This window comes from Ceratotherium simum, chromosome 3 (genome assembly GCF_057802395.1).
Source record: "Ceratotherium simum simum isolate JZ-2026a chromosome 3, ASM5780239v1, whole genome shotgun sequence".
In the NCBI taxonomy this organism is placed as follows: domain Eukaryota; kingdom Metazoa; phylum Chordata; class Mammalia; order Perissodactyla; family Rhinocerotidae; genus Ceratotherium; species Ceratotherium simum.
The window spans coordinates 63,309,278-63,326,502 of record NC_141902.1 but is presented as its reverse complement, the minus strand read 5'-3'; the positions used below and the strand labels follow the sequence as shown (position 1 = coordinate 63,326,502).

Sequence of the window (17,225 nt, the reverse complement as noted above, 5' to 3'; positions counted from 1 at the left end):
CTTTAACTACCAAGACCCTGACATTTGACCTATTTGCTAGAGGAAGTAGGCAACAGCTGGGAACCCTTTTGTAACCACCCACCCCAGAAATTGCGAGAATTGTAGTTGCTGAGTAGGCCAGAGTGACCGGGAAGGTGCAGAGCCCGCCTCCTGCCTTTCTGCCTGTGGAGAGGGGGCAGCAGCCAGAGACCCACCGAGGTGGCTTGCAGTTGGTCTGGCTTGACCACACTACCTCACTCTGTTGGCAAGGGCCTGGGCTGCTGCCCACCCCACCTCCCCGTTGTTTGTCAACACTCTGTCCACCACGGCCCCTCCCATAGATGCTGCCCACACTGGGGCAGGCCCAGATCCGTGGCCAGGGGGATACCACATTATTAAGTCCCACAAAATAGATGCAGGGAGGCTGGTGAGATTCTTTTGGCTAAACATTTCTTGACCATCTACTATGTGCCAGGCTCTGCTGTGCTAGGCATTTGAGGTAAGAGACCTTGGACCAGTGAGCTTCCTAAGCAGTGAGGCTGGCTTATTTTATTTCTGTTTTTTGTTTTTAATGTATCTTTCTATTATTTAGCACAAAAACGTGACAGTTGAGTGACCGTGTTGCTCTATACAGGTTTGGACTAGGATGAAGAGTAGCTGATTGTTTCTAGAACTCCTGCCATATACAACCCTGACTCATATTTCATTCCCCTTTCCCACTATCAATCAATTTGGAGGAGGGAAAAATGAACAGAAATGAGAAAGAACCCTATTTTGGAGTAGAACTCTTCCCGCTTACCTAGATTAGTAATTTATACAATAATTACTTAGTAATCTTCCCAGGTTCCTTCCAGTGTGAATGACGGGCATGTAGTGGGTGCTGCTAAAACCCTACAATGCACAGAATAGCCCACACAATGAAGAATTATCTGGCCCCAAATGTCAATAGCACTGAGGCTGACAAACCTGGATGTACTATGTCTTTGCTGGAGTATCCCCCAGATGTGAACATGTGGCTGTGGGTCTCAGCTAGGGGTGATACTCCCCTCCTTCCTGCAAGTTTGGAAGTGGGGACCATTATTGACAGTCAGTTGGTCTGGGATACGAGGGACAGTCTTGGGCAACAAAGACTTGTTCTACCCCAAATGCCACGGTGGGAGACGCTAGCCCTGTTCCTGAGGATCTGGAGTGTTCCAGGAGGAAGAAGCTATCCCTCATCCCCACCCAGGAGCCCCCGATGTAGTGGACAGGCCATCTGAGTTGGAGCTCACCACTGCAGCCAGCAGCCTCAGGACGGCAGGCCACAAGGGCCCTTCAGATTCCTAGTCGATGGCCTATCTTCACAAACCAGAGGCGTCCTCATCAGTGGCTTGTGGTTGGAGGGAGGTGGGGGTGCCGGCCCCAGGAATTCTCCTGAGGTCTAGGGTCTGTTGGTAAGCCTTCAGACAGCATTGTTTTTATTTTAAGTGCACAAGGATTTCTCATCCAGAATCATTTGACATGCAGATGATCACAGACTTTTTGAGCCTGTTGTCATGGTTTTGTCTCTGAAAGATTGCTCTGTGCTGGTGAGAGCTTTGAAGCCAGCTCTGGGACCTCGGTCCTGGCGGCCTCGGGATTCAGAATGAGATAAGAAAAGCAATTCTGAGCCTTGTCTATCAGTGGTTCTGGGCCTTCCTGTCTGGACTCAGTTAACCATTTAGCACAACTGTTTTTTTCTTTTCTTTTTTTCAGCCCCTCTTAGTCTGAGATCCTGGGATTCATGTAGGACGCAAGTGGCAAAAACAGTTGATGTTTTTCTTTTCTTTTTTTTTTTTCCCCAAAGCCCCAGTAGATAGTTGTATGTCACAGTTGCACATCCTTCTAGTTACTGTATGTGGGACGCGGCTTCAGCATGGCCTGAGAAGCGGTGCGTCAGTGCCCGCCTGGGATCGGAACCCGGGCCGCCAGTAGCGGAGCGCATACACTTAACCGCTAAGCCACGGGGCCGGCCCTGATGTTTTTCTAAATGTGATCTTTTCAGGAGTGTGAGGTGGGGCAGAGAATTGATCTGACTTTCTACGATCAACTTACGTGAAGGGTTAGGAATGCAGCTCCCGAGCAGCATCTTAGAGAAGGCAGTGCTTTACAGTAAAAAATGAAGCATTAATGGTGGATTTCAGGCTGGGCAGCACACACATGGGGGAGGGATTGGTCTGGTTGGGGAGATGCAGCAGAGAAAAGGGGGGGGTGAGGGAGACCCTCTACGTGGCCCCAGGGAACCCTTTGGCATATGTGGCCCGGGGGCTTCCCATTAACCTCCTGATTCGTCTGAGAGCATGTCTTGCTGTCACCATTGGGCACCGTCGGGCACCACACTGCGTTTCACTCTTGTAAGAGGTTTTACTGGGGTGTGCAGTATGGGGGTTCTTCTTGTTTTGTTTTGCTGTATTTTTAATTGGGGCTTCCATCCAGAGGAGGCAAACTATATACTGAACCAAACACATAGACAACCTCTGATAGGAAGTTGGAGCTCCCCAAAGTGTAGGCAGCCTGGTTGGGGGAGTTGGAAGAGATTTCTTGATGCTGTGGGTTTAGCGAGGCCTCCTGGCAGGAGGCCGCCGGAGGGTGGACAGGATGGAGCCCGTCGCAGGGTCTGTGGTTTGGGGGCAGTTCGCACTTGCACTTGTTGGACATTTCCGCGGCCTGATTGATGTGCCTGAGCTTCACGCAGACTCTCTTCTTTTGCAGACAGAGATTGCGAAGAGACTGAACACGATTTTAGCACAGATCATGCCTTTCCTGTCACAAGAGGTAAGGCCTTTTGCTGTGTCCTCCTTTTCTTTCCAAAGCAGCCCAGCGGCTGGTGGGGTCCCACCGAGCCCACTCTTGTCCGTTCATACTTACTGAGGTTGATGGCCTGGGATTTACAGCACCTTCTCCAGCTCACCAGAGGGACCATTTGCTCGTTCTTCTGGCGGAACTGGTTCTCTGCCACTGCCTGAGACCAGAGAGGAGGGTCCTGGTCTGTGACGAGGCTAACAATGGGCAGGGGGTGCCTCTGTGCCCCCCATGCCCCGTCAAACCAGCATTCCCAGCCTTGGCTTCTCCGTGCCCCAACTTCCACACCTGGAAGCGTCTAGGAGCAAGGAAGCCTGCCAGTCAGTGCCATGGGCCAGACCCCCTGAGGGGAACCAATACCCAAAGGAGACCCCAGCCCACAGGACAGAGTGCCCTCAGCGGAGGCATGCCCAGTCAGTCACATCACCTTCTCAGCACACTTTCCAAGGGACCCCCCCCTGAGGCAGGAGCTGGGCTGACAGGTGATATGAGGGAAGCATCTCCAAGGAGGCTCCTTGGTACAGGGGAGACAGGCGGGCCGACTGAAAGGGGCCTGTTGCCACCCGGCAGAGCTCACTCCAGCAACAGCTCCCTCCTGGAGTCCGGGCATCTCTGAGTCAGAGAAGTGACCAATAAGTAGTAGTCGTGAATTCATGGAAGAACAGGACAGAGGGATGTCCTCCCAGCTTACAGTCCAGTGGGGAGACAGCTGTACACGGAGCAGGTGCTACCTCGAGGCTGAAGGGAATGAAGACACCAAAAAAAAAAATTTTTTTTAAATAGACTTTTTTTTTTTAGAGGAATTTTTGGACATTAGGAGACTTTTATTTATTTATTTGTTTGTTTATTTTTGGGAGGAAGGTTGGTCCTGAGCTAACATCTATTGCCAAACTTCCTCTTTTTGCTTGAGGAAGATTGTCACTGAGCTAACATCCAACGCCCATCTTCCTCTGTTTTATACACGGGACGCCTGCCACAGCGTGGCTTGATGAGCGGTGTGTAGGTCTGCGCCTGGGATCTGAACATGCAAACCCTGGGCCACCAAAGTGGAGCGCACAAACTTAACCACTACACCACCAGGCTGGCCCCTAAATAGACTATTTTTTGGCGTAACTTTAGGTTCACAGCAAAATTGAGTGGAAGATGGAGAGATTTCCCACAGCCTCCCCCACTATCAACATGGCGCACCAGAGTGGTACATTTGTTACAATTGGTGAACCTACATGGACACACCATTGTCACTCAAAGTCCATAGTTTATATTAATTAGGGTTCATTTTGCCGCTTTTTCTTTCTCTTCCTAATCTGTCTTTTCCTAATCTGACACATACTTTTTTGTTGTTTGCTCTCTATTTAGATAGACATAGATGAGTGTATATAGACACACGTACTTTTATTCTGAACCCTCTGAACGTCAGTTGCAGACATCCAGACAACCCACCACTGACTGCTCCAGCCCGTCTCCTGAAAACGGCTACTCTCCCGCGTGACCACAATGCCGTTACCGCATTCAGAAAATTCATAATCAGTCACTAGTGTCAACTAATGTTCAGCTCATTCAGATGCATAGAAAGAGGTTTCTTTGTGTGGGTGATGACTAATAGCCATCTTTTGGCTCATTTATATTTTAACTTAATTCAAAGGAAGTTTTGATTACGAAAGTAATACATGCTCATTGAAAAGCGTTTAAAGAAGAAAGTAAAAATGCCCTGTCCCCCGTCCCACCCGTGTCCTGCTCCGGTTTAGTGGACTTCCTCTGCCTTCTCTGAGGTGCTCTGACTGCCTGTCCCCAGCGGCCCTCCCTGTTGGGGAAGGGGCCGCATCTAACCCTCGCCCTGTTCCCCCCAGCACCAGCAGCAGGTGGCGCAGGCGGTGGAACGTGCCAAGCAGGTCACCATGACAGAGCTGAACACCATCATCGGGGTACGTGGACTCCCCAATCTGCCTCTCACCGTGTGTATAGCCCTTTTATTCCTCTCATTTGCCGTAACCAGAGATTGACCTGACCTTAGCTGGCCTCAAAGAATGGCGGCCCCAGGCCTCCAGCTTCCCTGAACATCTCATGGGCTTGGACCCATTTGGGGCTCTCTCCCCATTGGCTCCCCAGTTGCCTCCCAGTCCCTAATTAAAGGGGTGCCCGATGCCTCAAATCACCTCTAAACTCACCAGCCTTGTCCTCTCCTGGCTTTTGGTGTCCCCACCGTTGAGGGGGTGGGCTCCGGCATCACCTTCAGGGCCGTGCTGACTGACAAGGGTACCCAGCCTCCTCATACCTCCTCGGGTGCCTGTCTGCCCTGTGTCCCCTGCCTGGCAAAGGTCTGCCTTTCTTTGGCCACCTGGGATCAGAACTGTCTCTGCTGTACCGTTGATGTGAATGGCGCTGTGAATTTGGGTTTGGGCCGTGCTGTCTCACGCGCTGAGCTGCCTGGCTGAGCATTCGTCACGTGTGAATTCTAGTCGGGTCCCTGGACAGGTCTTCCTGACCTTCTAGAAGCCCTGTTTCATCCTGGAACAGGAAAAAATATCCAAGAGTGCTTTGTGAGGCCCACTTCTGGTCTGAGCCCTCAGGGAAGGGAGGAGGCCAGGTCTCTCCCCTTTAGCAGCCGTACCTGGCTTGCATCTTTAGTGCATTTCTTGGATTCACATAGCTTCTTTCTCCTGCTCGCTGCTTTGTTGGGAGGCTGAGGATAGTTAAGATAAGCATCTGGGGAAAAATCATTTTTTATGTGACTTTGGGCAAGGCTCTTAGCCTCAGGGTGTCCCGTCTACCTCAGTCCCTAAAATGAAGGGATCACTGCTTCCCATCCACAGACGGTGGAGGTCACAGTCCCCCAGGGGGCCTCTGAACAATATAGATTCCAGGGCACTCGCCCCAGTATTCTTTCCATAGATCTGGGGGTGGGACTGGGAATCTGTGTTTCTGAAGTTTTCCAGATCCCTCTGAAGGGTAGTCAGGCTGGGGAGCAGTGGACTGGTTGACTGAGGTCCCTTCAGCTCTAATATTATGGGACCCTGGGTGGTCTTCAGTCCTTTTTTTGTTATTTGAGGTCATTATTTCTAGGTGGAACTGAAGGCCCCAGAATGTTCTGCTTGGTGGGATAAGTGATGTGTTCTAGTTATGGTTCTTGCCGTGTGACCTTGGGCAAGTCCCATCTCTTCCTCAGGCCTCAGTTTCTGCCTCTGTTAAATGAGGGGTGGACCAGCTCATCTCTCTGGGCCGGGAATGCTGGGAGGCGGGGTCGGAGTGACAGAGTGATGCTGGTGGATCCCGACCCTCCATCACGCCACTGGGACCCGTGATGGTTACGTGGTTCTGCCCTTCTGGCCTGAGCCCCGTGGCAGCTGCCGGGGTGTGTGGGGGGCATGGAAGCATTCGCCTGGTCTGAATCCTGGCAGTGTAGGGGGAGGAACAGACCCTCACCTGCTGTGTGGGAGGAGCAGAGAGGAGTCCGGAAAGGGGAGCATTAGTAAGTGGTCAGAGTTTTTAGCCGTTGAGCTGGGAGGCACTCCCCCCAGGGGAAGTCATAATATCGTAAGTTTAAAGTCTCCTCGGAGGTCATCTAGCCCAGCGTTCTTTTGGCTTGTCACTGGTGAAATTTGGGGCCAGATCCTTTGTTGAGGGGCTGTCCTGGGCATTGTGGGATGTTCGGCACAGCCTTCTTCCCACTGGATGCCAATGGCACCCCCCACACGTAGTTGTGATCCCCAAAAATGTCTCCAGACACTGTCAGATGTCCTGAGGGGGCGTGAAATGGCTCCTAGTGGAGAACCACTGATCTTAGGCAATGCCCTTATTTCACGGAGAGGGGAAGTGGTTCATAGATAGTCACATGCACCAGGAGCAAAGCCAGGCCAAAGCTCAGGGGCCAACTCCCAGCCCAGGGCTCTTCCCCCACCCCACCAGTCCAGCCCTAGGGTGGGGCCTGTGTCCTCTGCCTCAGTGACCAGTTCACAGCTTGGTGGCTCTGCTGATAGTGGCAGAAGGGGGACGCAGGGTGGGAAGTGTGCCGAGTTCTGTCCTCTGAAATTTCTCCTCTTCCAGCTCCTTGTCCCCATCCCCTTCCAGGCAGCTCCTGAGTTTCCAGGCCAAGCCCTCCCATCGCTGCAGTGGCCACAGTGGGGTCCCCTCTCCCCGTCTGCCTCCCTCTTTGGAATTAAAATCCTCTTCTGAAAATAATTGTTTTAAGCTCTAAGGAAGAAGAGAAACTGGGGAAGAAGCACTGCTTGGATTAGCTCCACTTCCTGTGAGTAGTATTTAGGAAGCTACAAGTTAGGTGAAGGCAGCTCGCGGCAGATATTGGAATTCAATTAAAGCCAACGAGTGGGGCCTGTGACCCCCATTTTCAAGGTAATTGCTTCTGCGGCTCTGAGTGAATGCCGCCGTCGCCCCGTCATTAGGCAGGCAGCCTCTAATCGCAGTGCCTGACGGAGGCTCGCGAGGCAGGAATTAGGGACAGCCGAGGTGCTGGCGCCGGGGAGCCGGGCTTGGCGGCACTCGGTGAGGGGGCGGCTCCTCTGGTTGGGAGCCGCCTCGGGAGAGCGAGGTTAGAAGGGTGGCAGGCGCCGGGAGGGCCATGGGCCGGTGACGAAAGGGCAGGAGTCTTGGTCCCAGCAGTAAAGAGCAGTGAAGAGAAGGTCCCGGGAGGCTCTTAGCAACTAGTGGCTGCCCCCATGGTGCCTTGCAGTCACCACTATGGAGGGAGAAGTCGCCTGGCCCCCTGGTCTGAGAGTTAAGAGGGCTTTGGGGGAAGTCACTTCATTGCTCCAGGCCTCAGTTTCCCCATTTGTGACAAGATGGAGAAGGGCTAGGCAGGTTCCATGTGATGTGCCCACTTCAGTCGGTGGTTTAAGGCTCTCGGGCATGGAGTGAAAGAATTCTGAGGTCGTGTCTTGGCTCACCTCAGAGAGCTCAGTTGGGTGTGTCTGGCGTGGGCCTGCCTGTGGCTAGTGGCCCATTTATTGCATGGATTAGAGTATTTCTAGGGTCTCCCTCCTAGTGAGAAAGGCCAGGATCCAGCCTCAGGTTGGTGTGTGGGGAGAGAGGCAGAGGGGCAGGTAGAGGGAGCCTAGGAGTGGCTCTGGAAATGCTTAGACAACTTCACTAAGTTTAACCCAAATCATGAACCTGAGAAGTGAAGCATTAAGTCAGCTAGCAAAGGCAGAAAGCTTGAGGTGTGCATAATCCAATTACATGTACTCTGCCAGCAAGATCTGCCCCACAGCCTCTCCTGTAAGTGGCCAGACCTTCTGAGCCTGGACACGGGCACTTGGCACACGTGTGGAAGACGGGGGACATGTATGCCCCACGGGACACATTCTTTGACATGCTTGTGTTCTGGCATGGAATGTTAGAAGGACAAGTGAGAGCTCATGAGTAGAGTTGGTTCCAGCCTCCTAGCGTCTCTTTTGGGGTTGAAGTGGGGATTGTTGATTTCCTTTCATATCACGGATGGAGAAGTCCTGGTATTGGAAGGAATCATAGAAGCTGGAGACAGGACTGCAAAGCGATGAGCTCAGGGCTCTCCTCTGACTGTGGACTTGATTCCATTTCTCTCCAGTTGAAAACACTGTCACCCTCCCACTCAGATGTCACTGTGTTTCAATACATCATCCTTTGAAGTCAGGCATATGTCACAGGGGACAGAAACGCAGCCTGAGGAAGGCCATGCTCTGCCTTCAGAGTGGCTGGGGCTGCGAGACTGGTGGCTCATTGCCAGCCAGCTCCTCCTGCCCTGCCAGGGAGAAAACTTGGTTTCACTCTATTGCACCCAAGACTGTTGTCAGCAGACCCTCTGCCTGAGGAGCCCCGGCATCTGCTGTCACCCCAGAGTGAAGCCTTGCAGCTTGACTCCTTCGTCGGTCCCTGCTTCCCGGAGCCTGCTGGGCCACCCCCACTGAGCCTTCAAACCACCCAAGGAGACCTCGGGCCAGTTTCTGGCTGTGCGGGGGTGCTCTTGTACTTGAAGAGGAGAAGTACACGGAAGTTTCCTCTATTGCAAAGAAGACACTCCTGCTTGACACACTATGGCAGAAAACCACCCTCTCCATCTCAGAAGCTCAAAAGCTTTGAAAGCCATTGTTTTGCAAACAGCCACTCCAGCCTTTGTCCCAAGTTTCTGATGCTGGTTCACTGGTTCAAGTTTTGGGGAAGCAGGACGCCCCACTGATGCTCCTTGTCCCAGCTGGCTGTTGTGGCTGTATCTCAGCAGGACTTAGAGAGGAGGCATGGAAATGGGAGGCAGATGGTCACTTTTGGACAGAGCCACCCCGCTGACTTACTTCCCAGTCTCCCCACGTATACCTTTTCCAACATTTTCACTTACTTACCCAGCAAATGTGTACTGAGCAACGTGCCAGGCGCTGTTCGAGGTGCTGGGATGGATAAGACAAGGTCCTGTCTTCCTGGAGCTCATGAGTTGCTCAGCAGCACGTAAAGATGAAGGAAATGGTTGTATTTGCAGTCTGTTCATCTTTTTCTTTCTTTTTTTTTTTTTGGTGAGGAAGATTAGCCCTGAGCTAACATCCGTTGCCAATCCTCCTCTTTTTGCTGAGGAAGATTGGCCTTGAACTAACATCTGTGCCCATCTTCCTCTATTTTATATGTGGGACGCCTGCCACAGCATGGCTTTGATAAGCGGTGTGTAGGTCTGTGCCCAGGATCCAGACTTGTGAATCCCGGGCCGCTGAAGTGGAGTACGCGAACTTAACTGCTACACCCACCAGGCTGGCCCCGCCATTCATCGTTTTTGCTAATGTTAACTGAGCTCCTACTTTGCCTTGACATGTAATAATGCATGTGATCCTTGCACAACCCAAAGAGACGGGCTGCATTCTATTCTCCATTTTGCAGTTAAGGAAACTGAGGTCCAGAGAGGACAGCTGACTCATCTAAGGTCTCATAGCTGATAAAGGATAGAGCTGGGTGCCCACCTTAGTCTGTCTGGCTCCAGAGTCTGAGCTGATGGAACTCTTAGAAGGGAGAAACCCTTTCTGACCAGGATGATGGGGAGGGCTTCCAGAGGAGCGGGCATGTGAACTGGGCGAGGCTGAGCCTGGAAGGCTGGGGGAGGGGCAGACCTTCCCTGGTAAGGTCAGAATCGGGGTGTTTGGAACTATTCAGCTCTGTCTTTCCGCGGGCACAAATCTTTACTCAGCTCTTTCTCTAGAAACAGAATTGGCCGTGGAAGGGGTTAGCCTTGAACCCAGGCAGCAAAGCTACCTCTTTTGAAGCCATCCTCTCCCTCCTCTTGCTCTTCTCTTCCTGCAGTCATCTTGTTGGCTGTTCACTATAAAAACTGGATTAAATACCACAGTCCTTGCCTTCTGGGATTTTACTAAACAGTTAATTCTGGCAGAATTAAAGCACCTACCAGCAACTGGTCTAAACCCACAGGGCCCCTGGCAGAGGCTCATTTTAAAATTGGGCACCTAGATAAAGTTGGACTGGTCAGCCACACCAGGGAATATTATGTAGCCGTTAAAAAGGACACATTGATTTGTTCAGAACACTCTCAAATTAAAATCCAGTTGTATAGCTGTAAGGTGAACAAGCACCCATTTGTATAGAATACATTTACAATTTATAGATTTCTGTGAAGGAAAATCTAGATAGATTAACAGTGGAATCTTCTAGGGAGTGGGATTGAAGGGTAATTTTTCAGAAAAACTTTTAAATCCATACTTATTTTTAGTATTTTCTGATAATGAGCATGTATTATTTTTGTAATAAGATATAAAAATTATATTTTCTTTGAAAAGAAAAGGTGAGGGAGCTCAGGTGTGAGCTGTCTTGAGAAGAGCCTGAGGCCCCCGGCTGGGGTGGGCTGGATGTCTGCGTTGGGCTCCTGTGATGCCAGCTGCAGGGGCTCCCGGGCTTTGTTTCTGCTCTGGTGTCTCAGGAGGATCTGGGGTCAGGCCACACTGGGACTAATGCCCACCAGCAGCTTCTGTAAACCGCCTAGCAACAGAAGTCCCAGAGCTGCACTGATGGTCTTTTTTTTGTTTTTTTAAAATTTTTTGTTTATTGCAGTAACATTGGTTTATAACATTGTATAAATTTCAGGTGTACATCATTATACTTCTATTTCTGCATAGATTACTTCATGTTCACCACCCAAATACTAATTACAACCCATCACCAACACGTGCCGAATTATCCCTGTCGCCCTCCTTCCTCCCCCCTTCCCCTCTGGTAACCACCAATCCAGTCTGTCTCTATGCGTTTGTTTATTGCACTGATGGTCTTGAGTGATGGTGGCGGGTCCCAGCCTTTCACCCAGAGCTGAGAAACAAGCCCTCCAGGACCAGGAGCATAGGGGTGGCTGTGGCTGCCATTAACTTTGGGGTGGGCTGGGGTGGCAGTGTGCACCTTTGTTGGGAGAGACCGTGGCCCTTGACCCCTGACCTCAAACATTCACTGCCTCAAGGGCCTCGCCTCCCAACAGGGCTGTGGGCCCTTACCGTGTTCTGTCATCTGTCAGCAGTGGCCAGAAAGCCCATTCACACTGCCAGGCAAGCTGAGTTCCCTTAGTCAGGAGTGAAATCTGGAAGCCTGTCAGATCTTTGTTCTCTGGCACCTTCCACTAGCTCTTCTTGATTTGGGGGTCTCCTTTGGAACATTTTTTGGATGAAGTTGGTGGTTGACAGATTTGAGTCTAGATCTCACTCACTCATGGGGGGCCTTGGCTAGTTACTGGCTGCCCACTGCAGCCCCCCAAGCGTTAGTTTGCTGTCTATAAAATGGGCACAACCTCTCCTTTGCCAGGTGGTTGCAAAGGTCACAGATAATGTTTGGGAAGTGCCTAGGCGTTCACTGAGGCATTCAGTAAATGCTGGTTCCCTTTTCTTGTGCTAGGTGAGAAGAAAGATGTATGTGTAAGTGGATATCTGCGTATCCAAGGCCCGAGCCACTGCTAAGAATATTTCAATCCCTAGGAGATATTTGGCTGTGGTGAAGCCTGCCCCACGTTGCCCAATGTTCTGGGCACAGTCTTAGGAATGATAAAGGGTGTTCTGTCGTGGCTGCTCCGGGGAGACCTAAGGCTGCCCAAGCCAGTCACTTGGGAGTGGGAAAGGGAGAGGAAAAGAGAAGACCCTGAGGCTCTTGTTGGGTAGGGAGGTCTAGGGCCCCTGGAGTAGTGGAGCAGAATCTTTGCTTGGGGGTGGAGCAAGGCAGGAGGATTGTTAATACTAGTTGCTGTTGATGGTGATACTGAGTTGACGCTGGAACAGTGGGGGGCCCGTTGTAAGCCCTGGGTAAATGTTAGCTACTGTCATGATCACAGAATGAGTGGGTGCTATACTGTGGCTGCTACATATGTTATCTTACAGCGATGCTCTGAGGTGGGTGCTACATCCCCCCTTTTACAGATAAAGAAATTGAGGCCCAGAGAGTTGAAGTAACCTAAGGTCACACAGCTAGTAAGCGCCAGAGCTGGGATTTGAATCCTGATCTGTCTGGTTCCTGATCCTCGACTGGTCTTGTTACCCTTTGTCCACTCTGATGTCTAGTGATGCTGGCTCTCACTCCACTGGCCCCAGGCTCCTCCTGTTGTGAGTTTTTCTCTACCGTGGCCTGCCTTGGCTCTGTAAGACAGGCATGGAGTTCCTCAGAATTGGGAGTCTTCTGAGGAATTCTTCCTTCCCCACAATTAAGGAGTCCTTCCCAGGGGGAAACGCTGGCTGCTCACGTGTGAAGGCATGTAAGCATGAGCAAAGGTGTGACTGCTTAAAAATGGACCCCTGCTGAGAGGGAGCCCCCCCCCCGCCCCCATGACCAGCTGGTTTTTAAATGCATGCTGTATTTATCTTGGGTTTGGAAATGTACACTGAGAAAGTCCGTCCTGAGGCGGGCGGGAGGGATGGGTGTAGTGTTTGAAGCCATAAATCTTGTGTCTAAATTGTGGGCCATTAACAGACTTCCTTCAGCAAGACAGCATTTGGACACTGAGCTGGGGGCAAACGTTTTAGGGGCATTTTCCCCCTGCCGCCCGAAGAAGGGGTAAGAGGGATGGCCTGGGGCCTCCCCTGCCCTCTCCAGCTCAGCCGTGTTCACCCCCACCTTCATTGCAGCAACAGCAGCTCCAGGCGCAGCACCTCTCCCACGCCACGCACGGCCCCCCGGTCCAGTTGCCACCCCACCCGTCAGGCCTCCAGCCTCCAGGGATCCCCCCGGTGACGGGAAGCAGCTCGGGGCTGCTGGCGCTAGGTGCCCTGGGCAGCCAGGCCCACCTGACGGTGAAGGACGAGAAGAACCACCATGAGCTGGACCACAGAGGTGCGGCCTGGAGCTGGGGCTTGGGGCAGAGGGCAGGGGTGGGCTGGGGGCAGGGGTCCTGTGGGCCCCACCAAGAGTGGACACAGCAAATGCTGTCACCCTAGGACCAGGAGTTAGCAAAAGATTTGGAGCCATCGGTTGAATCCCTGGTGCATAGAAACCCAGCGTCCCATCCCCCATCCCCCATCCCCCAACTCCTAACTCCTGATGTGTACCCGCTGTTCTCTGCCCTGAGGACATCCTGTCCCTTCATCCCACAGAACCCTCCCATCTTCCCAGCTACCCCCTGCCCATCCTTCAAGGGCCAGCCCCATCCCCCGCCTTCGGGATGACTTGCTGGCCAGGCAGGGGGTCTTTTTCAAATTTCCATAAGAGTTGAAGAGTTGAGGTCCCAGCACTGAGCCCTTTGTTGCTGTCCTCTTGTAGCCTTTGTCGTTAGTGCCGTCCAGTTGATTGCCACTCCTAGCGACCCTGCATCCAGCAGAACGGAACCCTGCCTGTTCTTGTTGTTGCTGTTTTGCCCCATTCTCTCTCTCTTCTGGCGCTATATCAGCTAGTGCTCTGCTGCTCTTCATAGGGTTTTCATGGCCAATTTTTTCGGAAGTGGGTGGCCAGGTCCTTCTTCCTAGTCTGTCTCAGTCTGGAAGCTCTGCTGAAACCTGTCCACCATGGGTGACCCTGCTGGTATTTGAAATACCAGTGACATAGCTTTCAGCATCACAGCAACATGCAGCTGCCACAGTATGACGACTGACAGATGGGTGGTGTGGTTCCCTGACGGGGAAACGAACCCCACTGCAGCAGTGAGAGCACTGAATCTTAACCACTAGACCACCAGGGCTGGCCTCCTGTATCCCACCCCTGGACAATGTTTTGTCCTCACGAAGATCATTAGTCCTCCAAGGACAGGAGCCAAGTTCCTAGGTGAAGTTCCTTTAACTTCACATGTGTCTCACTAACGCATGTGCCTTGGAAAAGGTACACAGTCGGCGCTCAAGTAAAGATCTGTTAGTTGACTGCCTGTAAGTTCAGGTAGCAATCATACTACTACAGGGAGATGATTGGAAAGACCTGGAATCAGATTTTCCCCCCGGGCTCACAGTGAGGACACAGGAAGCTGCCCCAGGGAGGGGCTCAGGAAGGCGTAGTTTGATCGGGAAAGGAAAGAGCCTGGCTCCCTGGCAGACCCTTTTCAAAAGTTGCCACCTTGTGTGGTCTGCCCTTAGGTTTTTTTCCCCCAGCTTTCTTGAGATATGATTGACATATAAGATCATGTAAGTTTCAGGTGTACAAAGTGATGATTTGATTTGCCCTAAGATATTTACCGGGGCATACAGCCAATGCCCTCTGAGCCTCTCTGGGCACCACACTGTGGGGCACTGGGAGCCTGGAGTGTCACTGTCCTGCCCTGGCTTGGGCCATAGGGCTGTAGCAGGTTGTGAGAACCAGAGGCCACGTATTTTGTTCCTGCAGTGGGATGGTCCTCTTGGCAGGGCAAGAGAGCCTCCCCACAGAGGACAGGAGAATCAGGGAGCTAGTGCTTGGCTGGGAAGATAATCAGAGGCTTCAGCTTCCAGAGGCTTCTTGGCAAAGAAACAGAGAATGGTGTTAATTAAAAAACAACAACAAAAACACTCCTATACTTCCTTTTTTTTTTTTTTTAACAATAATATTCTCAGCTCCCAGATCCTACGGATATTTTGCATGGCATGATCCTTCCCAAGCTTATTGCTTTAAAAACTGCTCACCAGTCATCTTGGTGCCCTTCTTGACTTGTCAGGGAGAGCTAGGACACAGCCTCCCTCTACCCCACCTGCCAGAATTCCAAAGTGGGGGAAGCTTTGGAACTCGGGCAGTTAATTTCCAAACTGAGTAACGTCACCTAATGGCCCTGCCTTGGCTGACCCGCGGTGACTCAGAGAGCCAGGCCTGTTGCCCGATTTAAAACCCGTAAACTAGCAAGGCATAAAAGCCAGCTGGATGAGACTGACCTTTTTCCTTTCTTTTTTGTCTTTTTGTCCTGGGGGGCCTGACCTTCCTCCTGTCCTGGCCTTCTGTCCCCAAAGAGAGAGAATCCAGTGCGGTAAGTGTCAGCACTCTGGACCCCATGGAGCGTGTTTGGGGTGCTGGGAGGAGGAGGGGACCCGGTTGGGGGGGCGATTGTTGTCATGAAATAGGAGCTGCTGTCACCTGTTGAGAGTGGCCTTCAGTTGGGGAAGCCTTCATCTCTCCAGGCTTTAGTTCCATCATTTGTTAAATGAAGAGCTTGGGCTAAATGAGCTCTGACTCCCTTTTGTATGAGAGGTGATTAACCACAGCGGTCAACTGGCCAGGCTGGGGTCCTCCAAGGGGCTTTGTGGAGTCCCTGGGCTGAACCCAGGGCTTAGGACCCAGGTGTCCCTCGTCCTGGGTCAGGGTGCTGCCCCAGGTTCCACCCCCCCCTCCCCCCCGCCCCGTCTGATCCTGTATCCTCCTTTCCTCCAAACGCCTGAGGTTTCTCCCTGTTCTGGGCTTTAACTCGGTCTAAGAAAGTGCTAGCAAGCAAGCGTTAAGGCCAGGCTGCCTGCGTGTCTGCCAGCTCTGATTTGTTGCAAGTCTTTCTGATCACACTGAGGCTCAGAGGTTCTGTTTCAAGTGAAGAAGCCTTCTAAGTAAGCGCAGTGGAGTCTGAATAAAGAAAATCCTCCAGCGATTAGCAAAGCTATTTTATTCCTCATCGCCGTCCTTGTATCTGGGGCCATCTAATCTGTTAGGATGGCTTTGGTTATTACTTCGTGTTAAGTAGGACTTGGAAGGTCAGGCAGCTAACTAACCATCTAGACAGCAGCTTCCTCGGGCGGCTCCTCCCTCTCGACCCACCTTCCCTTCCCAGCCCTCCACCCGCTGACTTGTTAAACCTCGCATCAGCAGCAGTGCGTGCGTCCCCTCAGCTTGCTGTGTGCTCAGATGTCCAGGTCCATCTTGGGGCCCAGGAATGGCTAGGGACGTAAGGAAGGAATAATTGAAGCTGAAAATCCATTTCGAGTGCTTTCATGTTGATCCCCCAAAGGTGACGTTTTTGGAGCGATGGTTTGCCTCGAGAGGAGGAGGGCTGCACTGGACCCCTCAAGGCTTATGTCCGATCCCAGCTTCATGGGACATGGGGTAGATCTCTTGGCCTGTCCGAGCCTCAGTTTCTTTATCTGTAACACAGGCGTAATCCCTGCCCAGCCAATCTCTCGGCTTAGTTAGGAAGACCCCGTCAGAACAGGACCCAGGATCTGGGAGATTGCCTGGTTCACAGGGACCTGCTGCAGAGCGAAACGGGTGTTGCAAGCGCAACACCCTCCCTGTCCTCACATCATCCTCATCCTCGTTGCTGTTTGCTTTTGGCTTTGTGCCCCAGTCTGTGAAAGCTTTCTGCTGAAAGAAACCCGTGGGGAACTCCCGGGCGGAGCTCTTCACTCTGCGATGCTCGCCCGACATGTATGCACGGCAGACTCACAGAGCAGAGCGAGCACAGTCAGGCCCCTGGAGCGTCCACTGGGGGTGAATCAAGATGCCGTCCGGGGCCGGGTGGGCAGCTCGGGGGAGAGACGGTAGGGCCGTGTGCATGTGGCGCTGCTGTCGGAGGGGGTGTAGACTGAAGTAGTCAGCCCTTTGGAAACCAGGTTGTCAACAGATGAGGCCCACGGCAGGAAGGACAGGGCTGCGGCAGGGCGGGAGGGGGGCCGGGGGGACGGGCTGGAAGCTGTCCCAGAGGGGTTAGTCTGGAGTCCAATTAGAGGTGGCTTCATTCATATTTCCTTGCCTAGCCGAAGCAATAAAAAATACTTAGTTTTTTGGCCGCCTGCCAGCCAGAGGCGGGCTGGATCAATGCCGCTAAATGCCTGACATGACTCTCCGGTAGCGGCGAGGGTTTTCAGCCTGACTGCATGAGAAGAAAGGGCTCGCTGTTCTCTGCACCACGGACTGGGGTGCAGGGAGAAACACGAGCAGCCGCACACCCCCCTCTCCCCTCCACTCCCTCGCCCCCGCCCACCCGAGAGGAGAGGGGCTGGGAGCATTTCTGCTTAGCACCGGGTGGCCACCGTTGGAGGAAATGAAATGACGGTGATTTTTCTGCCGGCGCTTGCAGCAGCTAATTGAATTGCGGCTGTGCGTGCATCGCC

At 52.4% G+C, this 17,225-nt stretch overlaps 1 protein-coding gene across 7 annotated transcripts in view; it reads left to right on the top strand.

Moving 5' to 3' along the window:
- The window catches only part of TLE3 (TLE family member 3, transcriptional corepressor), a 49,100-nt gene that overhangs the window by 18,748 nt on the left and 13,127 nt on the right, over positions 1 to 17,225 (top strand). For 4 of the 7 annotated variants that reach the window (XM_014780869.2, XM_014780867.2, XM_087428615.1 and 1 more), the window contains exons 5-8: positions 2,710 to 2,772; positions 4,647 to 4,751; positions 12,870 to 13,074; positions 15,141 to 15,157. In XM_014780869.2, the coding sequence (XP_014636355.1) occupies positions 2,710 to 2,772; positions 4,647 to 4,751; positions 12,870 to 13,074; positions 15,141 to 15,157 (390 nt within the window). The remainder of the gene's footprint in view (positions 1 to 2,709; positions 2,773 to 4,646; positions 4,752 to 12,869; positions 13,075 to 15,140; positions 15,158 to 17,225) is intronic. The other 3 variants (XM_004421756.3, XM_014780871.2, XM_087428616.1) reach the window with 1 other exon arrangement.